This window comes from Chinchilla lanigera, unplaced genomic scaffold, assembly GCF_000276665.1.
Source record: "Chinchilla lanigera isolate Chin_1 unplaced genomic scaffold, ChiLan1.0 scaffold00012, whole genome shotgun sequence".
NCBI lineage: Eukaryota > Metazoa > Chordata > Mammalia > Rodentia > Chinchillidae > Chinchilla > Chinchilla lanigera.
In genome coordinates this window covers 32,934,524-32,956,372 of record NW_004955413.1, presented here as the reverse complement: position 1 = coordinate 32,956,372, position 21,849 = coordinate 32,934,524, and the positions used below count along the sequence as shown (strand labels likewise).

The window sequence follows — 21,849 nt, the reverse complement described above, 5'->3', positions numbered from 1 at the left end:
CTCTGTGTGTTGGGGAGCGAGCTCTGGTGCTCAGCATTCGTGAGACAGCCACGGCCGCTGCTGCGCTTCCCCTTCTCAGAGGGTACCCAGTCCCATGCTGCGGCGTCTCCAGCAGGAAGTGGGCTGTAAGGACATGGGCTGCGCCATTGCAAGCCTTGCCCCACCGCTTCTGAGTGACCATGGCGTGGCCAGGCTGCATGTCTTTATTAAAGCCAGGCCGTGAGCAAGCCAGTGAAATCTACAGACCCAGAGGGAGGGGCTTGTGGGCAGATGGGAGATTTCCCCCGTCTCTCGGGTTACAGGCCAAGTGTTCTTCTGGCTGGTACTCTCAGAAGTCTGTCTAGTGAATGGGCAGGTGGTCTTTGAAGCTTTGGGGAATCTGGTCTTCCAGGTCCACCTTTTAGGTATTTTTGGCTTTGTTTATCACCCTTATTCCTGATGTGATGCCTGAGGGCTGAGTAACACGAAGGTTCTTTCTGTGGTCATGCTAAAGCTACTTGGTGGAGACAGAAGCACTGGCTGGGGACATAGGGCTGGTTCTCCACACCAGGTTAGTCCCAAGACTCTTAGCTCTCAGACCATCCTGCGGGCTTAAAGCACACTGGCAGCCAGGGCCTCGGGAGTTCGGCGCTGTGGCGTCCTCTGGTGGTGGAGAGCAGAGCAGTCCACAGAGAGGGTCTCCTGGCGGTTGTGTTCCAGAAACTGAGGATAGTGGCAGTCCTGTGGTTGGACGAGGTGTGGGGGGCTCTCAGATTTTACCGGTTACATGGAAATCAGGTTGGAATCCTGTGGGAAGTGCCAAGGGGGTGGCTGCCAAGGCAGGAAGGCCTTTGGTGGTGATTTTCTGTGTTTGGCTAGGGAGGGCATTGGCTGTCCTGCTGGAGTCCCTGGCAGTTGCTGCCCTGCCTCTGGGGATGCAGTGCCCCCTGCCAGGGTCTCCGTGAGGCCTTCGGGCAGCATGTGTGGCTGTGGCACTCACTCTGCTCAGGGACGATGCCTGTGGCTGGGCAGACCCTGTGCCGCCCTCCTGTGTCCCATCTGTGGTGTGCCTTTTGCAGAACTCTTATCTTGATGATGGGGTGGAAATGTGCTGGTGTGCTGTGGTGAGATTGGGGCAGGTGTTGCCGGGGAGCTAACTGTTCTCTCCCTGAAAGGGAAAATGGACCGGGTGCTGCTGGGTACTGCAGAGGGCACCTGGTCTTGTAGGGGCAAGCAGGGGAGCACAGGAGTTGGTGCCCAGAGCAGAAGCTCGGGCTGCACTCTGCTGTGGGGCAGGCCAGGTGCAGCCTTGTGCTCGCTGTATGCCTGGCCTCGCCCCAGCCCTCCCTCTGCTCCTGCTCACCTGGCGGGCATTCTGCAAGCTGCAGTGCCCTGGGACCCCACTCCCCAGTCTCCTTCTTGTGGCAGAGTCACGGGGGCTCCAGCAAGGGCAAGTCCAGGTTGTTGTGTGAGCGTCTGAGGCCCTGGGCTGGGGAACCCTGGGGTGTGACTGATGGGGGTCTCGCCTCACTTCTCAGAGAGAAAATGATGAGGAGATGAAAGCAGCCAAAGAGAAGCTGAAGTACTGGCAGCGGCTGCGGCACGACCTGGAGCGAGCCCGCCTGCTCATCGAGCTGCTGCGCAAGCGGGAGAAGCTAAAGCGAGAGCAGGTGAGGCCCTGTCCTGTGCTGACCGTCCCGGTCTCCCGGGGGGGTGCCCTGTGCGCTGGCCTCCAAGGCCTTCTTGGAGGGCAGCACCAGTCTCTGCCTGGAAGGAAGCGTAGCTCTGGCAGGGCAGGGCAGTTGCAGCGGCAGAAGGTGTGAGGCTGCGTGCTGCATGGGGGTACAGTGGCGTCTAGGGCTGTGGGGGGCACGTGTGCCCAGCGCGTGGCCTGTGGTCCCCTGAGATGGTGGTGCTGTGGTCCCAGGTGAAGGTGGAGCAGATGGCCATGGAGCTGCGGCTGACGCCTCTGACTGTGCTGCTGCGCTCAGTGCTCGAGCAGCTGCAGGACAAGGACCCTGCCAAGATCTTCGCCCAGCCCGTGAGTCTCAAGGAGGTGCGTGTTGCCATCTGTCCCGTCTCGGTGACGGGGAACCCATCGCTGGTGTGCTCAGTTCTCGTTGTCATGTGATGTATGTGTGTGTTTGATTGTCGAAAGTGACACGTTCCATTGTAAAGTGTGGGAGGGTGCAGGGGACAGCCTGCATTCCCAGCCCTTGCTGTTAGTGGCTGGCTGTGCTTCTGGGAAGGGGTCTTGGGTCAGGAGGGTCCCTGCAGGGGTTGGGGGTGTGTCTTACTGGCCTAGTGTTAGCGGTTTGCAAGCAGTTGGGGTGCGTGTGGGGCGACGTTACCGTTACATGGATGGCAGGTTGGAATGCTGGTTTGTAAATGGTTGTTTTCCTCCCTGAACTCAGGTGCCAGATTATCTTGATCACATCACACATCCCATGGACTTTGCCACAATGAGGAAGCGGCTAGAAGCTCAAGGGTATAGAAACCTCCGTGCATTTGAGGAGGATTTTAATCTCATTGTAGATAACTGCATGAAGTACAATGCCAAGGACACCGTGTTTTATAGAGCCGCAGTGAGGCTGCGTGATCAGGGCGGTGTTGTTCTGAGGCAGGCCCGGCGCCAGGTGGACAGCATCGGCCTGGAAGAGGCCTCGGGAATGCACCTGCCTGAGCGGCCTGCTGCGGCCCCTCGGAGGCCTTTCTCCTGGGAAGATGGTAAGAACCGCCACCGTGTCCAGTGAGCGCTGGGAGGATGGCTTCCCAGCACACAGGCAGTGTTCAGATCCCTGTGGTTGTGGGGACGCTGCTGCGGGCCCGGGCTGGGGTGTGGCTCTTGTTCTCTGCAGTGTGGTGTGCCTGGTCCACTCGGCCTCTGTTGGGAGGCCTTGTTGTGTTCTGAGGGTCCACTTGGGAGACATGGCTGGTGGCTGCCCAGGTCAGGGTGACACAGACCAGGAAGGCAGCAGGCTGGGGACTTGTGTCTAGAGTGGCACTGGTGGCTTCCAAGTGTGTCTTCAGTGGAAGTGTTGGCAGGAACTATCACTGACTGTGCTGTGGGCCCTGGCTTAGAGGCATGTGCCGAGCAGAAAGGTCCCCAGGCGGTGTGTTCTGCACTCCTGCCCTCAGCAAGGGCCTGTGCTGCCCGGGCGCCTCAGGCGGGCTCACTCATCTCTCCTTGGCTGTCTCCTCCTGCAAGTGGTCCTTGGAAACCTTGTTGCCCCTGCTGGTCGAGCCTGGTCAGCGTTTGCTGAGTGGCGTGCACGTCCGGGTTGGTTGGTGCAGCACTTCAGAGATGTTTCTCCTGCATTTGTGTCTGGCTGAAGCCATGGTGTCTGGTGGTTTGTTCGGAGGTCTCCATTTCTGGTCTTGGGCCGCCCTTTCTCCTCATAAATCACTGATGGGCTGGGACTGGACTCTCCTGTGAGGTGGCCTGCCCCTCTTCCCTCACGTCCAGCTGGCTGCCCTGGCCCAGCCTTTCCCTGTGCTCCTCCTTCATGCAGCAGTTGTAGCCTTGGTCTCCATGTCCTCCCCTCTGGCCTCCAGACCCCTTGAGTGGACAGGACTGGGGGCCTGAGTCACTGTGTTTCTGAAATGACCACACCCCTTGCTGAATGTGTTTCCACACAGCCTTCCTGCTAAAGGGAAAGTGGAGATGAGAAGTCCTGTTTTATTTCTCCTGCTGTGTTCTGGGGTTGGGTGGAGAGGGGGAGCCCAGGCTCTGAGGGGTGCCTGCTGTCTGTCTGTCAGCACTGGGCCTGCTGTGATGCCTGTGCAGGTGGGTGCAGGGCTGCCGGCCTTCTGTAGGAAGAGAAGGCAGTGCCAGGCTGTTTTCCTGGGCCTTCAGATGATATAAGCATTTTGCAAGTGAGGAGTGTGAGGTTTTGTTGGCAGCAGTGATGCCATTATGCTATAGATGTGTTTTATTTCCTGATGCTTCCTGTGTGGACGAGGTGCTTCAGTAAGACTTCGGTTTCTGGAGGACGTGGGCTGCTGCATCTAGACTGACCTGTGCTGTGTTTCGTCTTCTCCCTCTTGCTCCTGCCCTTCCTCTGGCTCCTGCTTTTGTCATCAGACAGCTCAGAAGAGTAGTTTCTGGTTTGGTCATCTGTTTGTAGTTTATAGTGGTTTATGCTTTAGATTTTGGAAGTTTGTTGGACTGGAGATTGTAGGGACTTTCCTAGTAAATATGCTAGGAATTTAGAAGGGTCTGTGGGCTTTGGCTAGGATGGTGTTTGCGATGTGCCAACACTCCAAGTTCACTTCTGTCGTTGGCAGACCCTGTGTGGCCCGCCTTGTGCTTATGGGCTGGTTGGGCCTTGTGCACAGAAAGACCTGGCTGGGTCTCTGCTGCGCCATGCTGACCCTTGCCCTCTTCCTCAGGAGCATCCTGTGATTCTTGTGGTTCAGAGTGTACGAGTGGCTTGTGTGTGGCCTCAGGTGGCCACGTCAGGCCTTGGATGAGGAGTGTCGAGGACAGTTGGGTGAGGAGCTGACAACTGATGCAGTGTCCTCTGATCCAGTGGACAGGTTGCTGGACCCGGCCAACAGGGCCCACCTGGGTTTGGAGGAGCAGCTGAGGGAGCTGCTGGACAAGCTGGACCTCACCTGCTCCATGAAGTCCAGTGGCTCGCGGAGCAAGCGGGCAAAGCTGCTCAAAAAGGAGATCGCCCTCCTGCGCAACAAGCTGAGCCAGCAGCACAGCCAGCCCCCTGCCGCAGGGCCCAGTCCGGGAGGCTCGGAGGAGGACGCTGCCCCGCCGGGGCCGGACGCGGGTGAGGAAGGTAAGCATGCCACGGGGCTCCGCCCCTGCCTCGCTCAGCCTCGCAGGCTCCATGCTTGTCGCAGATTTGTAAGTTCTGAAGTTGCCGAAGCTCTGGTCACTGGGTCTTCCCATCAGATTCGTTTTCTTTAGAGAAGACTTTGCAGTCAGTGCCCTCTGTGCTGTGTGCTGGCACTTACTTACATAGTGCATGAACTTTGAGGCACAGAATGTGATTTATTTTTCTTAATGTAGGCCTAAAAATCTTGAAGAGTTCAGGGTCTAATTTTATCCTATGTTGAAGAGTAAAGGTAAAGAAATGTTTTTGTCGTGTTTTTTTGGAGGGAGAGCTGTTTAATTATGCACTAGACGGTCAGACAGAGCTCTTGGAGGTGCTTTTTAAATTGTTAGGATGGAGCTGCTGCTCTGAGGTTTCGAGGGTGGGAAGGAGCTGTGGTGCTTTCGGATAGAGCTGGTGCTACTCCTTGCAGTCCGGCAGGCCTTCCTGTGAGTGACCTCAGTGGATGCCCATGGGTCCCAACAGTGTAGAGGGCCAGGCGAGAAAACTGTCTGCCCAGTGGGAAACTAGTGGAGCTGGCTTCAGCTGGGTGGTGAGAACCTGGTGGGCTTGTCTAGGTCATTGGAGGGTGGGCTGGAGGTGGGCACCTGAGCACCCCGCTGTTTACCCTCTGTTTTCCTGGTGATAGTTGGCTTTCAGTTGCAGAGTGGGGAGAAGAGTAGGGCCCATCTGCCACTGTGTTAGCAGTTTGGCTTGGCTTACCCAGAAGGAGTGGAGCATTAAAGCAGGGCAGATGTAATCGGTCAGCATTACATTTGATCTCTGGCCGCCAGTGTCAGTAAGCCTGGCGCTGCCCTGCCGCACGGAGTGACATGGTGCCAGCAGTGTGTGAGCCACGTGTAGTCACGGCCACCCGGTGCTGGCGGCCTACAGCTCCCACAGTGTGGTTCCCGTGCTCTGTTGAGTGGCCGTGTCAGGAGTGCACGCCAGCGCCAGTGGGCCTCCTTGCCCTGGGAGCTGCCTCCATGTGTTTGCCTGGGAGTTGCTCCTTTGCCTTCCTCACCATGTGCACAGTGGAGCCTTGTTCCTCATGTGACATGCAGACTTCCTGTTCTCCAGAAGCCTTTGTCCTATGCAGGGACCTGCTTGTTTCTTGGAGGAGCATTTGCTCCTGGGACTCTGCCCAACCTGCCCCCCAGCCCCCTGGCTGCTCTTTTTTATGCCCTACTGGGTCCCAGATGGTCGTGTCGTCTGGCTTCCATGGTGGCTGAACTGTTCCTGGGCCTGAGGATGATCTGAGCTCCGCTCACTCTCTGATCTTTGTACTCTTGGCCCTGGAGAGAGTGAGTAAGAACGAGAAGCTTGTCCCCCGGTCAGTTACCTTCATTGGAATTGGAATAGCCAGACCTTGGCCCCATCCTCAGAGCTGGCCTCCAGCCGCACGGGGCTTTGCCTTCCTAGTCCTTTCCTCAGAGGCCCCGAACTCAGACTGGGCTTACTGGACACAGAGGACCTTCTGCCTGCTGCACTATGACTCCCCAAGTCCTGCCACCTTGAGCAGGAGCTGGCTGGTGCTTTGTTGCTTTGTAGTGCTAGCCCCATGAACGAAAGTGGGTGGGGATACTGAGAGAGGTGACTGCAGTGGCCACAGGTTGTTGAGGTATTTAATGTGCCTGGGCTCCTCATTGCTGAGGGGAAGGGGCTGGAAAGGAGCAGTCTGACCCCCTGCCCTGAGGTGGAGCAGGGAAGGAAGATGGTGGAGTCACCCTTAGAGACGGAACTCCTGGGTGGAGTCAGCCCCAGGTGGGTAGTGTGTCTGAGCCTCTGTGGAGAGGGGAGTCCACAGAGGCTGGCGAGCAGACACTTAGAGTTTCAGTCTGCTCCTCTGCTCTTCCAGGGCCTGTCTTTTTCTTAAATATTATCCCAATGTTGTCACACCCAAAGGCAAGACAGTCTTGGGTTGTAGTTGAGATTTTGTGAGCTTTGTGTGGTTTATGTTTGCAGAAGTGTGAGTAGGCCCACTGCTAGTTGTGAGACCTGAGGTTCCCGCATCAGGGAAGGAGGCTCCAGGCCTGGCCAGGACTTGGTCTGCTGGAGCCAGGGCTGGGCTGTCTGTGCGCCTGGTGTTGACGTCAGGTTCTTGAGTGCCTATAGACTGAGGGCGAGGCATGCGTGGTGAGGTAGTGACAAGCCTGTGGGGTGGACTTGGGCTCATGGGGCTATGGTTTAGCCATGGGTGCAGAGCAGGGCAGGGCAGGGCAGGGCAGGGCAGGCAGAGCTGGGGGAGTCTCAAGGAACCCAGTAAAAGGTCTGCATCAGCCCAGCACACCTGCGGCACCACTGTGCACACAGTTGTCAGTGCTGTGGCAGTTTACACATGCCATGTGGCTCAGGCGTGTTTCTAGGCATTTCTGCTCAGTGTGGGATGCAGTATGTGAACCCTGTTCCTTCCTGGCTGCAGAGGACGGAGCAAGAGCAGGTGTGCAGGGCCAGTGTGGTTGGTAGCGTGAGTCGGAGTGCCCCACGTGCTCTTCTGTGGTTCTGCTGTGGTCTTGGTAGGGGCATGGCGGGCCCAGTGGCTGGGGTGGGAAGCAATATAGGCACCTTGGGACCTTCTGCCCTGTGGCCCGGCAAGTCTGGGTGGCATCCCGTGGGGAGGACATGTCTTGGCCAGTGGTTATGCACACGGACGGGATGAGCCCTGGCCAGAGGGGCTTTGCGGGGTTGACTTTGATGTCCATGACTAAGGCTTGGTGCTGGCGTCCTGTGGAGCTTGTTAGAGCAGGTAAGAGAGCATTTCTCTCGTGCAGTTAAATGTAATGTGGAATGGGCGGTAGCCAGTGAGCTTTTGGAAAGAAGTTTGATAGTTGCAGATTTCTCCAGGGGGCCCTGATGGGCCCCTGCTGGTGGGGTGCACTTCATGGAGGGTAGTTGTGGGAATTCCCCCCTCACGGCCGCCCAGCAGGACACAAGTGCTGCTGTTTCTCATTTACATGTGAGGCCACTGAGGCACAGAGGGGTCTCTTGGCCTGTGGGAGTCCCAGCAGGGCGGATGTTCTACACCTGCTGTCTCCAGCACCGTCATGGAGTGCTGCGGGGTGGTGGCTGGGGGCTGGAAGCCGCGGTGCACGTGCGCAGCTGACTGCAGAGCAGGGCGGGAGCGCAGGGCTGTGTGGAGGGACTGGGCCTGCATGTTGGGGGACGTGGTCAGGAGGTGTGGCCCAGGGGAGAGGGTCTTGTTGGGGGCACACGCGGCTGCCTGCTGCCTGGTGGAGGACGCATAGACTGCCCTGTGGGGCTCTCAGCAGCGCAAGGGCCCGAGTGCTGGTGCTTTCCTGGGAGCCTCGACTGGCTCGCCAGGAGTGCTTTCCGAGCGCCACGGGCAGGATGTGCACTGATGTGGGGCGAGAGGTGGGGAGGAGAGAGGGCAGGAGGCAAACTGAGGTACTGTGGAGGGGCTCAGCCCCTGGTGCACATGGCCATTGCCCACTGCCCCTGTGGGCAAAGTCGGCAGAAGACTTTGAGTGGGGCCCCTGCACGTGCCCGGTGCTGTGTGCTCAGGGCCACGCTGTGCCTCGTGAGTGTGATTTCCCAAGCGTCAGTGGGGTCGAGCAGAATGGGCAGGGAGCTTCCGTCAGCCTCCATCATGCCAGTGACCAGGAGCATCCCAGGCCCGCTTTATGGGAGCTGTGGTCTCCAGGTTCGACTCTGGTACAGGTCCCACGGACTGATAGGCTTGTGCCTGCTGTCTGTGATGTCTGGAGTACAAGGCCTTGTGACAGTGGGCTCTGCATCCCCAGGGTGTTGGAGCCCTACCATACCGTGAGCATGTGTGGAACACGAGCCCTTCCTCCGCTGCCCAGGCTATGGGAGGATGGAGTGGCTGGGGGGCTGGCTCTCAACCCTGTGTGCTCCTCTTTGGGGCAGTTACGGAGGACTTTCCGTGCACCACGCTTGAAAGACTGGGTCTGAGTTAGTAGACCACCCAGAGACATCAGTGAAGCTTGTAAAGCTTTTTATTTTTAAAATGAGTTTTCGGATTTAAAACGTTAACCTTATGTATTTTAGATGTTTTGTGGGAAGTTTGTGGCTTTAATGAAACTATACCTAGTGATGTGGTACACTCCTTTAGCTTGTTCAGGTTGTTGCTTCGTTTTGTATCATACTTCCTGTAGCCAAGATCAGTCCTGCTCAGAGAGAAACCCGGTGGCCTAGCCCATTGTGGCCTAACTTTACTCTGTGCGCCTGTCCTATCTCTTGGGCTTGTAGTGTGCAAAGCCTTTTGCGCCCTCACCCCAGCTCCGGGTCATTTCAAGTTGGTAATTGTTTTTTTGGGTACCAGGAGTTCTCAGGACCTTGTGCTTGCCAGGCAGGTGCTGTGCCACTGAGCTATATCCCTGGCAAGTTGGTAATTGTTAAATGGTTTTTTTTAAGAGGTTAAAATACTCTGCTTGTGAAGACTGGGTTTTAAAGCCAGATAGGCAAACAAGGCTTTTGGGAGAGCCGCCCAGAGCTATGTAGCCGTATGGGGACGGGTGTCTGGCCAGCCTCAAGAGTCCTTCCTGGCCACTGTGGCTCCCTGGTTTGGGCTCCTTGGAAAGCCCCAGTCAGGACAAGGTGAGCTCAGTCTCCTAAGGTCTGCTCACCTCTGCAGTGCAGAGCATGTGGGGAGCTTGCCTGGCCCCCTTAGTTCTGGACTGTGTGTCGTCCTCAAGGTAAGTGAATGCAGATTGCGGACTATCTTGAACTCAGAATGCTATGTGTAAATATCGGTATGTGTGAAATATATGCTCACACTTTTTCCAGAGTAACTTTGCACCTGGGCGGAGGGCCGAAGGCCTGAGCCTTTGTTTGGTTAGGGAGATGCACACAGCTTGGCCCAGGGTGACCCAGTGGCCCCAGGCTGCTCCCTGCTCAGCAGACCGTTGTGTGTGATGCTTTGTTTCCTTAATTGAATTAGTATTTTGGTGGACTTCACATTTATAGTAAGTTTTATAATAGACTTTATAATCTTCAGTTTTCAAAAATCACTTTATTTATAATTTTTTCAGGAGATAAATCTCCCCCTAAACTTGAACCATCAGATGCATTACCTCTTCCTTCAAACTCGGAGACTAATTCAGAACCACCAACCCTCAAACCAGTAGAACTCAACCCTGAGCAGAGTAAACTATTCAAAAGAGTCACATTTGATAATGCATCACATAGCCCATGCACTCAGAGCGCACTGGTAAGCGGACACCCTCCAGAGCCCACCCTCGCCAGTAGTGGCGATGTGCCGGCGGCTGCGGCGGCCTCCGCGGTGGCGGAGCCATCAAGCGATGTAAACAGACGCACTTCTGTTCTCTTCTGCAAATCGAAAAGTGTAAGCCCCCCAAAGTCTGCCAAGAACACTGAAACCCAGCCAACTTCTCTTCAGCTAGGGACCAAAACCTTTTTGTCTGTAGTCCTTCCGAGGTTGGAGACTCTACTGCAGCCAAGGAAAAGGTCGCGGAGCACATGTGGAGACTCCGAGGTGGAGGAGGAGTCCCCGGGAAAGCGCCTGGACACAGGTAAATGTCAGCCCGGCGGCCTGCGTGGTGCATGCTGCCTGCGTGTGGGCGTCTTCAGCGTGAATCTGTCTGTGGTGCTGGGCTTTGGTTTGCAGAGTTCTGTTAACTTCCAGAGAAGAGGATGAGCCACGTGCTTTTGTCTTTGGAGCCGTTGTGGGGCTGGGTTGGTGCCCTTGGGGAGGTGGCCATGTGGCCCAGGCTGCTTCTGATCCTGTGGTGGCCCTGTCCTGTTCTGCACCGGCCGCTTCTTGCCCTCTGGCCTTTGAAGCATCAAGAACCACTCTTAGCTGTGGTCGGCTGGGCACCATGAGTGGGTTTGTGCGTCTGGTGCACTGCGGCTGGGAGCGCTCACTCAAGGGTCTCCTGGAGCTCCTGTCCTGAACCTGGACCTGAGCTTGAGGCTCTGCTGCTGCACCGGTAGGCTCCCATGAGGGTTCTGTCCTTCGGTGCTGCACTGTTTATTGTCACCACTTGGTAACACTTGAAGGTGTTTCTCCATAACTGCTAAGGTTTTGTACCTTTAACGTGTTTTGCTGATGTACTGGGAGGGCCACATGTGTTCTCATATGCTCTGCGTCTGGCTCTTCTGTGAATTGCTCCATGCAGGATTGGAGGAAGCTACCTGGCTCTTCGTGCCTCTGCTCCCACCCTCTCTGATGAAAGCTGTGTGTGTCTGTGTTCTCTGAGGAGTGGCTGCCGTCCGTCCACTCACTCTGGGGTGGCTGTGCTTTGGAAAGGTGCCAGGGTCAGGTCCCAAGCCTCCCTGTTCTGGACGTGTGCCCCTTTCAGTGCTGGACCAAGCTGGGTCCTGTGTGTTCTCTGTCTACTGCCACAACTAGTTGAGGAGGAGGTGCCACCCTCAGCTGCCTTCAGCTGGTATGCTGGCTTCCTATGCATTTCAGAGGTGAGGACATGGGCCAGTGCATTGTCATTTCATTTGCTGGAGTGGCAGCAAGTGAATCCCATGTCCAAGAGATTTGCCCGGCCAGTCAGGCGGCAACGTCTGCCGGTGACCTCCCTCCTTTCTTGCCCGGCATTAAGCATCCCTCAGAGGTCTTCATGTTGAGTGTGTGGCCTGGGGGGCCAGTCATGCTTCTTGTGTCTAAGGTAATTCCTCCTTCCCTCCCCTTTCCTTCCTTCCACTTTCCTTCTCACTCTCTCTGTGCCTCACTCCCCGGCTCTGTGCCCCCACCCCTTTCAACCAGGGCCTCATGTTAAGTTTCATTTTGACTTCGCACATGTAATTACTTTTGTAGAAACTTTCTATCCGAGTCCTCATATTTTGATGGCTTGATATGAAATTCGCATTTTAAAATCTCATAAAACCTTTTTTATTTCTGAGAAATACAAAGCAATTTAAATGTTTCAGAGGATGTAGATGAAGCGAGAGACCAGACATTTTCAGTCCTCTTAACTGCGCTTCCGCCTTTCTTGGCCACTGTGAGGGGCAGACTGCCTTGCGTGGCGCTCCCTGGATCCCCATGATACATTAGCGCATCAGGCCTTCCTGCTCGCGAGGGCGAGGGCTGATGTTGCCCCCTGGGGCTTTGAGCTTTGTGGCCGTGGGGCAGTGTAGGGCCCAGGATGCTGTGCACCGAAGGACCGTGCTATGGGCTGCTGTGCTTCCCCCGGGCCCGGGTGTCTCAGTACATGGGTAGCTTCCCTGGGTGACCTTCCTGTTTGGGCTCAGCTTTGGACATAGATTTAGGAGCACCTCAGATTGTTCACCGGATGTTCTTTTTTGTTTTCAAGTCAGTGTTTTGTTCTGTAATTCAGGCCACCTTGAACTCACTGTGTAGCCCAGGCTGGCCTGGAGCTCATGGTGATCCTCCTGCCTCAGTCTCCCAAGTGCTGGGGTTAGGGGTGTGTGCCACCACGCCTAGTACACCAGGTGTTCTTTGGAGGAATCAGGTGCTCGCCCTGTTCTCCGTCCCCCGTTTCGTGGAGTGTGTTCCAGGGTTAGGTGGTGAGTTGTCGTGCGCCGCAGACCTTTAGTACTTGTGACCGCAGTGTGCCTTTGATCCTGACTGAAATGGAGATTTTTGCTTTCTTATTCCAGAATGGCAGTAGAGTTCAGTGGATGCGAGTTGAATTCCTAAGCGTGCCCCTGAACAGCCTGGGAGCCTTAGCCCTAAGATCAGACCCTCAGGAGCGCGAGGCGGCCACTGCTGCATCTGCTCTGCCCAGGGCGGCCAGGCGTGGGCTGGAGGGGCCAGTCCTGCCATCGTGCCGGCCTCGCCTTCGCCCGAAGGGCAGGTGCCCTCTGCGCACCTGGATTTCTTGCTCAAGTTGCACTCTTCGCAGTCGGAGGACGTGGAGTGTTTGGAGCCTTCTGAGCTTCCCCAGACGCAGCCTCCACTCTGAACTTACAGGGCTGGTTCTCCAGGGCGCTGAGGACCCGTGGTAGATTGAGCGCCGTGCTGACTGCTCCTCCACAGGCCGCCGACCCCCGCGGTGCAGCGGGCGAGGCATGCGACAGCCCCGGGCCCGGGCTTATAGAGCCAGCCTGCTCTATAAGCTTCTTTCCTCAGGGACTGGATCGGCGGGGCTGTGCCGCCTACTTCTTCCTCTGAGACTCGGTGGAGATGGCTGTGCATGGGGTGGGGCCCGGAGGGCTGGGTCTTCTGTGCCCCCAGACTGCACAGGCAGGAGGCTGGTCTTGCCCTGCACTTCCGCAGACTAAGTGGCTTCTTGCTGTTCTCCCGGTTCTCACCTAGCTGCTGTGTACTGGGTAGCTCCTCCTCTGGACCCTAGTCCTTTTCTCTTCCCTCGACTTGGACCGGAGTTCTGCTCACAGCCTCTGGGATGCAGCGTGTTGGCTGCTCCTCGCCCTGCATGTGGCTCTCACTGATCACACTGGAGCCTCCTCTAAGGAACACCGACGCCCGCTCCCGCAGACGTTGCAGGCTCCCGGTCAGGTCCTGTGGGGACTGGTGCTCTCCTTGAGCTGGGGATGGTTCAGTGCCTCTGCCTTCCCCGAGTGGACAGCCTGGCGTGTGCCAGCACCGCAGCGCCGAGGACAGTCTGAGCTCTGCCCTGCGTGCGCCAGCACTGGCCTGCGATGACGGGGCTCAGCTTCGGGCACCAAGTCCGGCGTCTGGAGGGACCGAGCACACGGCCCTGCCTGGAGATGTCATCACTTAGTCGTCAGCACCTCCATTTCTCTTTCTGCCTGGCTTCCTTCTTCCTTAAGTCGCTTTCCTTTATTCCCTCTGGGATGACGGAGCAATGCCAACGTCTCTCTTGCTGGTGCTGTGCTGAGCGCCAGCCAAGCTGGCTGACGAGCCCTGCCACGGGACCTTCCAAGACATCCCCCTACTTGGGCTGCACCTTCCTGGCCGTCCCAGCTGTGTCTTCATGGAGCTTCTGTCATGGAAGCAGGCGGTGGGGGCGGCTTCATGTTTGCTGTGCTCTCACTGAAAGTTTGAGAAGCGCACTACAGGTGCAATTCTCTGGGCAGTTGCAAAAGTGAAACGAGCCAGCAGAAGAGGACAGGTGCCACCCACCACACCCTGTGGTGCTCGTGTCCCACTGCTGGGAGCAGTGTGTGATTTCTGATGCCCAGAATGTCACTGCTGGCCACAAGCCACTAGTGCTTGCGTACTTACTTCCTCCTGCAGGAGCAGGGTGGCAGCTACAAGGCAGGGGGGTGAGTGCCTCATGCTGCATGGCATGGGGTAAGCTCTCCTGGTGGCCTTTCCTCAGTGCCTGCGGAGGCCGTGGATCCAAGGTGGAGGGGCAGCTTCTGTCCACCAGCTCCCCATGCCCAGGGTCTCTTTACCCGCTGCATCTCAGGGTTTCTTAGGAGGCTGAGGGCAGCAAGGACCATGGCTGACTGTCCCCCTCAGCTGGACCACATAGGAGCTTTGTCCTGCTCATGGGTGTGAGGTGTTGAGAGAGTAGGGAGCCCCTGGGGCTGCTGTGGCCTTTGGGATGGCCGGCCACCTACACCCATCCCGTTCTCCCTGGCAGAGTGGGATGTGGCCTGGGGGCTTTGCGGGCCTGGGGCTTGGCAGTGCTTGGTGCTGGGGTGCTCGCCCTTTCTAGAGCTGTCTCCGACGTTCTCGTGGCCTCTCAGTAGCTGCCAGCCTATCTCTTCTACAGCGTCAGGCTGGCTGCAGTGTGAGTGAGCACCTGCTGCTTTCAGGTGTCCTGAGCCCACCTCTGGACCTCCACACCCCGCAGGGCCCAGGATTCCAGACTCTGGACTGAACGAACGTCTTCTGGCCCCACAGGGTTGCTGGGGTGTAGTGAGCCCCGTGGCCTCTACTCTGAGGCTACCTCCCCTGGTGGGACTTGCGCAAAGCGCACACCAACCGTTCCGCAGGCTGCAGGGGCTGCTGCTGTGCTGCAGCTCTGTGGGCTCCAGACAGCACTGCACAGCTGCCCCGCACTGGCCCGGATCCTCACCTGTCACCTCTTGGGATTCATCTGGGGCTGGCAGCCTTCCTGGCCGCCCGGGCGCCTGCCCTGCCTCAGCTGCTGTGTCCTTCAAAAACTGGCCTGGTGCCCAGCCTGTTCTGCAGCCAGCCTGGTCTTTATGGACTGTTCCCTCGGGGGCTGCCGCGTGCTCAGTGCGTGTCCACATGCGGTGTGAAAACTTTATGTGTAAACTACTTGTGGCCCAGATCCGTGAGCCCAGTCATTAAATGCTCAGAAAACAGAGAAGATACAGACCATTCTCTTCCTCCTCAATCACTGACCTTCGCGTCCACCTCTGTTCCCTCTGTTACCATGGGCCCTGACCTTGGGGTGGAGCAGCTGCTACTCTTGTGGGGGACGGTGTGTGTGTGTCCTGGGCGGTGAAGGCAGGAAGCATGCACCATCTGCAGGCTGGTTCAAGGCAGGCTGTCTTGGCCTTCACTTCTACAGCCCGAAGCGTGGGTCAGGCTGGCCACAGATCAGCCCTCGTCTTCCCCAGCTGACCCTGATGGCCCAGACCTGGTGGGAGACGGCATCCAGCCCTGACCGGTCACGTTTCTGTTCTTTTCTGGCCCCGTCTGCTCAGCCTGCAAAGGGCTTACTTGGCACTGGAGTCTTGGGGTGGGCAGTACCTCAGAGGCGCGTGACCCCCTGCCCTGGGTGTGTGCTTGGGCTTGGAGCAGTGGAGGTGCCTGTGGTGTGGCCTCCTTGTCTGAGACCTAAAGACTCATCCACAGAGCTGTGTGTGCAGATGGCACTGGTCTTGTGGTCCTTTCTCAGATTGTGTGTCCTGGGGCATCGGCTCTGTCTTGTCTGTCCATCAGTGCTGGGTGGGCGTCTTGATGGTACAGCTCAGAGTGGGGTGTGGCCTCTGCCCCTAGGATGGCGCCATCTGCCCACCACGAGAGCCTCGGGCTCACTGTGGTCCGGCTCCTTCTCTGTCCGTGTTGCCCGCTTTGTCAGCGCATGATTGTTGGAGGGTGCGAGGACCCTGTCAGCAGGGGTGGGAGCATTTCTGGAGGGAAGGTGGAAGTGTCCCAGCAGCCAGAAGCGCCATGATCTGGCCACCCGAGCCAAAAGCTTTCTGAGAAGTTTTATTCCTGTTTACACATTTCACTTTGGGCATAGTATTTTAATTAATCTTTTAAGGGTGACAGAAGTGGAGGGATGGGGCTCCTTTTTGCGGCCCCCTCGCCCAGCTGTCGTACCTGAGGGCGCCAGGCCAGACACAGCTGGTTGGTCTCACCCTGTTCCCGCTGCTCACGTACAGCAGGGAAGCGCCGCTTGGTGCAGTAGGCTCCGAGGTTGCCCTGCTTAAGTGCTCTTCCCAAGCTGAGGTGATGCGGCTGTCTGTTCAGCTGCCCTGGACATGTGGCAAGTGCTACAGAGCCACGTCCTGTGTTGGGAGGATACTAGGCCCGGGTGCCTTTATGCTGTGGATTTTGGGGGGCCTGCATTAACGGGGCCCTCGTTTTCTATTTTTCAAGTGTATTGTCAGCATTTTTCAGGTTCACACTAATTTGTGTGTTTTGGAGCAAGCTTTTTTAAAACTCTTATGCAAGCCAGGCATGGTGGCGCACGCCTGTAATCCCAGCACTCGGGAGGCTGAGGCAGGAGGATTGTTGAGAGTTTGAGACCAGCCTGGGTTACAAAGTGAGCTCAAGGCCAGCCTGAACTACATAGTGAGACCCTTTGTCAGAAAGACAAAACAAAAACAACAATGAAAAACCCTAATTTATTCTCCCTGGAGCCCCACAACATGAGTGTGTTTTTGTTGGTGATGGTGCCCTGTGCCCGTGGGCTTGTGCCCCTGGTGTGGACAGGCAGCCTTTGCCGCAGCCCCCAGGGCATGTTAGCTGGGCAGGGGAGCCCAGATGCCTTGGCTTGGGGGCCTTTAGAGAAAGCTGCGCGGGCACCGCCTTCGTTTTCCTCTGTGCTCACAGCGCGGCCCCCACTCACATTGACCTCAGTTGTGCCGACTTCGCTCAGCAGCCATTGCTGTGTGTGTGGAGCTCAGTGCTGGCACCTGCAGCTCACTGCTGGGGACCCCAGTGGCTAAAGATAAGACAGTGTCTAGTGTGAAATGCTGTTGGGAACGTGTACCCCACATCCAACGGAAGTCAGGACAGGGCACAGGGAAGGGCCGGGAGGCGCAGCTGTTCTGCCCAGGCTGACCGGCACCTGCCTGTTGTGTTTCAGGTCTCACCAATGGCTTTGGGAGCTCAAGGAGTGAGCAGGAGCCGGGCAGTGGCCCGGGGAGGAAAGCTGCCCCCCGGCGTCGCTGTGCGTCCGAGTCCAGCATCTCTTCCAGCAGCAGCCCGCTGTGTGACTCAAGGTGGGCACCGCCTCGTCTCCGCCTGCGCAGCCTCCGAGTGCCCCCTGCGCTCAGCACCCGCCTGGCTGCTCTGGACCCAGGGGCCCCGGCTCCTGACCTAAGGGCCCTGAGAGAGCCTGGCCTGGGATCCGATTCGTGTGTCCACTCTGCCTGGTAGGACAGTTTCCCATATGATGTCTTCGTCTGCTTCGTAGCATTTAACTGTTAATAGGAATGAAACTGTGCAAAGCTTAGCGTGGTTGTGGAATCAACAGAGATTCACACTTAACCATCCCTCCCAGAGTCTTGCCTTTGCCAAGACAGTGGTCAGCACGGACCTGCCTGGCTGCCCAGTGGGGGCCCCCTTTGGTGGCCAGACAGGGTGGCCGTAACCACCCTGGTCACTGCAGGCCGGTCCCTGGATGGGAGGCCCGGTCCGCAGCCCAGCCTGTGGTCCTGATGGGCAGCTGCGCAACATAGCCTGGGTCAGGGAGAAGCAAGGCTGGCCGCCTGCCCCTGACTGGACCCCGCTTTCCCCACAGCTTCAGCACCCCCAAGTGTGGGCGCGGCAAGCCTGCCCTTGTGCGGAGGCACACACTGGAGGACCGCAGTGAGCTGATATCCTGCATTGAGAATGGCAACTATGCCAAGGCAGCCCGGATTGCAGCCGGTGAGCCCTGGGTAGCCTGGGATGTGGGTAGGATGCCACGTGTGGCGGTGGTCCAGGCACGGTGTTACTGCACAGAGCCTGTGGTGTCTGAAGGGGCTCCCTCCCCAGTAGGGGAATCTGTGGCCCTGGTGATGTCCACAAGCAGAGGCTGGGGTCAGGGTGACTTGGCCCTGCTCCGGGATAGTCCAGGTTCAGGTGGCGCCTGACCCTTGGGGCCCGTCTGCAGCTGAGGCTGGCCAGCAGCCAGGACCCTCCTTCAGGGCTGCTCAGTCCTGGGGACAGTGCCCTTGCCGCCTTGGGCCTGAACTGCAGCAGGCACAGGGCTCCCAGAGGTGGCCCTGTGGGGGAGGCTTGGCTGGGCGCAGACGGGCTGGATGGGGGCTGTGGCCCCTCTCCTCTCCAGCAGTGGTCTGGACTTGGAGCTGGTGGTTCTGGAGACAAGTGCCCTCTGCTGGGCTGAGCTGGGGCTGTTCTTTGGATCAGCCAGGACTTCAGCCTTGAATTGGAGGCCTCACCCGCACACAGTGCACCGTTACAGGCTGAGAGCCCGTCCTTGGAGGGGGTGGGGTGGCAAGAGGTTGGGCACCTGGTGTCCCAGGCTTGGCACTGGGGAGGGCAGGTGGTTGTCCAGGTTGGTAGGAGACGAGGGGGCCCTGGGTGTGGGGCAGTGCTCACCACCAGGGCTCCTTCCTTCCCAGAGGTGGGGCAGAGCAGCATGTGGATCTCCACGGATGCCGCCGCCTCAGTGCTCGAGCCCCTGAAGGTGGTGTGGGCCAAGTGCAGTGGCTACCCCTCCTACCCCGCACTGGTGAGTCACGTGCCACTGTGGGCCTACCCTTCAGGCGAGGGCCCTGGGCTGAGCTGAGGGAAGAGCGCGGTTGCTGTGGTGCGGGCAAGCGAGCGGGCGGGCGGCCTCAGGCACAAGTGCTCAGAGTGAGTGGGGTGTGCTCTCCTCAGATCATCGACCCCAAGATGCCACGAGTGCCCGGCCACCACAACGGTGTCACCATCCCGGCACCGCCTCTGGACGTGCTGAAGGTGGGCGAGCACATGCAGACCAAGTCTGAGGAGAAGCTCTTTCTTGTACTGTTCTTCGACAATAAGAGGAGCTGGTGAGTGCAGCTAGGGGTGTGCACCCCATCTCGGTTACTGGGGTGCAGCGGCTTGGCGGGGTTGTGTGAGCACTGGTCCTCACATGGCTGATGTCCAAATGGGGCCAAGAAGAGTGCTGCATGTTGAGCCCCTGGGGACCACAGGGACATGTGTGGAGCTCTGGTCGGCCTTGTCTTCCTCTCGGAGGCTAGGTCCCCGCTGCACCAGCTCTGCCCCTCGAGGCCGTGGCAGTGCCGCTCCCACACCCGGCCGGGCCGACCCTGTGCTCTGCCTGTTCCTCTCTCCGGCACCTTGTGCTCCACACGTGCTCAGCCCGTGCTCCCTGTGGGCGGGCGTGGTGTGTTGGCCCTGGTCGGGCTGTACACTCAGCTCCTCAGGCTGCACCCTTCCCGCCCGGTGCTCTGCTTTGGGCGCACTGGCCTGTGTTAGGTGTGCACTGCACGTATTTCCTGTGTTATGCGTATTTTGCACACATTTGTGTGCTCTGCTTGTCCTGCATGGCCCCTTGGGGCGGTTGAGGGGAGGCATGGAGACTCTGCTCTCGCGCCTCATGTGGGCTCCAGGGAGGGAGGGAGGATGCCGAGTGCAGGTGAGGGCTGCTGTGCAGCTGTGCTCACCGCCCCCTTCTCTCAAAAGGCAGTGGCTCCCTAAATCCAAGATGGCTCCCCTGGGCATCGATGAGACCATAGACAAGCTGAAGATGATGGAGGGGCGGAACTCCAGCATCCGCAAGGCCGTGCGCATCGCTTTCGACCGAGCCATGAACCATCTGAGCCGCGTGCACGGGGAGCCAGCCAGTGACCTCAGTGACATAGACTGAGGCGGCTCCGGTGGGAGGGACTTGTCCATAGTGTTGATACGCTGTACATGTTTGTATATTGTTCAAAACTTAACTTATTCTGATTTATAGTTGTAGTTCTTGAATTCTTTTTTCCCCAGGGAGGGGGGAGGTTTTGTTTCCGAGTTTTCTACGAAGCCACCTGGCCTTGGCGCTTCGGGTGGGTGTGCGTCGGGCCTGCGGCGGGGGCTGCCCCTGCTGCCACACGCCTCCCCTTCTTTACCTGTAGCTTTTTTTTAAAAAGACTTTTGAATGTTTAATAATTTTGTAAATCATACTCTTTACACAGAGTACCACTTATTTAATAAGACGGGATGTAAATTTACAGTGACAAATGTGTATTTTAAGAGAGAAAACGAGACATTATTTTGAATGGTACTTTGTGCAGAGGAGGAGAATCCCTTTATGCTGTGTGCACCACTCGCAGACCACCAAAACACTCCGCCGGTGACTCACGGACGTGCCTCCAGCGGGTATTTATTGTAGAAAGTGTATTCATTTGCTTTATAAAGAAGAGTAAATTTGCAAAAGTATATTGATATGCATTTTTATACGGGCACATAACAACTCGACTTGGTTTGGGAGCAGAATGTGTGGTGTGGTTCCGTAAATGACCCTGGCCTGTGTGTACTTTGATTTTGTAACTTGTAATCTTTTGTTTACAATGCGGGGCTTTCTGTAACTTGTTTTAATTTAGAACTTTGGTAGCAATAGAACTTTGGATACATTTTTGTATGGTACATGTGATGTATATAGAATTAGTACTTTATTTTTATTTTTAAGAGGTAAAGCATTATGTTAGGGGGTGAAAGTAGGGTGGGTTTCCAAATTTGCATTTTTTATATTAAAAATAAAGTCAATATTTGGACGTTGTTGCCCTTTCCTTCCTACATCACCAGGAGGCTGGGTGAGCAAGAGGCCTGGGGCAGCGACGGGTACAGGAGGCCGTAGGGTGCACGAGGCGGATGGGTGCTTTGATCCTGAAACCTGACCTGGGGTAGGGTTATTTGTTACTGTGCCTACTCATAGTTCTATTTCAACACTATTAAAAATGTTCTTTCAAGTCTGCGTTGTAGTATCTTGGAAATAAACTCCTCCTTTGGTAGTTACTCTGTGCGTGCTTGGCAGGCCTCTCTGCTATGGGCCGCCCCGCCTGTGGTCCGTGGGCAAGTGTGTGGCGGCCAGGATGGTTGTTACCTGGACCCCTCCAGAGGCTGTTGGCCTGAGAGTTGTGTCGCGGTCGGAGTAGGAGGTGGACCTCGAGAGCCGCTGTGCCCTTGTGGGGAAGTTGTGACCCTGCTCACAGCGGGCTTTCCTCCCGCTAGACCAAGTGTGGTGTCACAAGGAGGCACTGTCTGCAGAGCAGGACACTGGGCCCTCAGCTTCTGCTTCTGGTGGAGCTGTAGTGTTCTTTCCTGGTGCGGGGTGGGGGGCCCAGGCTGCAGGGAGTGGGATGGTCACTTGGGCAGCTGGCTTGGGTCAGAGCCTCTGTCCTGGCAGCGGCTGCTGGCTCCACACAGCTCGGCCACAGACCCCCCCCCCCCCCCCCGGCCCCCCCCCGGTGCCTCGCTGCCCTGTCCCCTGCACCTGCCATGCTGTTGTCCCCACGTCCCCAGGTGCCCAGGACCCTGTGTCAGAGCTGCAGTTGGATGTGGTAGGCGGCACCCTTATCCTGGGGCTGAGCTCCAGAGCACCCACTCTGGGTGAGCCAGGTGTCTTGCAGGGCAGGTTGCCCATCCTGGGGCCCAGAGAGTGTGGCCCATTCAGTGTGGTCTGGGTATCCAGAGTGGGTTGACCTGTGTTGTAGGGCCTCTTGGAGAGGCCGTCAGAGGAGGGCCCGGTTGTCACCTCCCGGGGGTGCTGGCCTCTGGCCTGTCTCCTTCCTGCCCATCCCTTCTGGGTTTGAAGAGGATGCAGTCATGGGACCACAGTGCTCAGAGCTCAGGGTTAGGGAGAGCTTCAGACCTGGTGGGCAACCTGGGCCCTGGTGGGCCAGCACCCTGCTCCTGTCCTAGCTGGACAGGGCTGTGGGGTCACTGCCCGTCTCAAGTACCAGGAGAAGCTGAGACTGCAAAGGATCGGCCACGCCTGAGGTCACGCAGAAGGCTCTGCACCTGGGCAGCACTTCTGTGTGTCCCCAAGGCACAGCTGGGCAGCTGGCCGAGGGAGTC

At 57.5% G+C, this 21,849-nt stretch overlaps 1 protein-coding gene across 3 annotated transcripts in view; it reads left to right on the top strand.

Annotated features, from left to right (window-relative positions):
• Brd1 (bromodomain containing 1) overlaps positions 1–20,546 on the top strand; it is a 37,994-nt gene extending 17,448 nt beyond the window's left edge. Inside the window, exons 3-12 of one of the 3 annotated variants that reach the window (XM_013511532.1) lie at positions 1,518–1,649; positions 1,907–2,035; positions 2,394–2,706; positions 4,512–4,772; positions 9,821–10,321; positions 16,943–17,231; positions 17,600–17,727; positions 18,426–18,535; positions 18,685–18,839; positions 19,477–20,546. In XM_013511532.1, coding sequence (XP_013366986.1) covers positions 1,518–1,649; positions 1,907–2,035; positions 2,394–2,706; positions 4,512–4,772; positions 9,821–10,321; positions 16,943–17,231; positions 17,600–17,727; positions 18,426–18,535; positions 18,685–18,839; positions 19,477–19,660 — 2,202 coding nt within the window. In that variant the 3' untranslated portion in view covers positions 19,661–20,546. The remainder of the gene's footprint in view (positions 1–1,517; positions 1,650–1,906; positions 2,036–2,393; positions 2,707–4,511; positions 4,773–9,820; positions 10,322–16,942; positions 17,232–17,599; positions 17,728–18,425; positions 18,536–18,684; positions 18,840–19,476) is intronic. The other 2 variants (XM_005379526.2, XM_005379525.2) reach the window with 2 other exon arrangements.
• Positions 20,547–21,849: the final 1,303 nt, after the last annotated feature.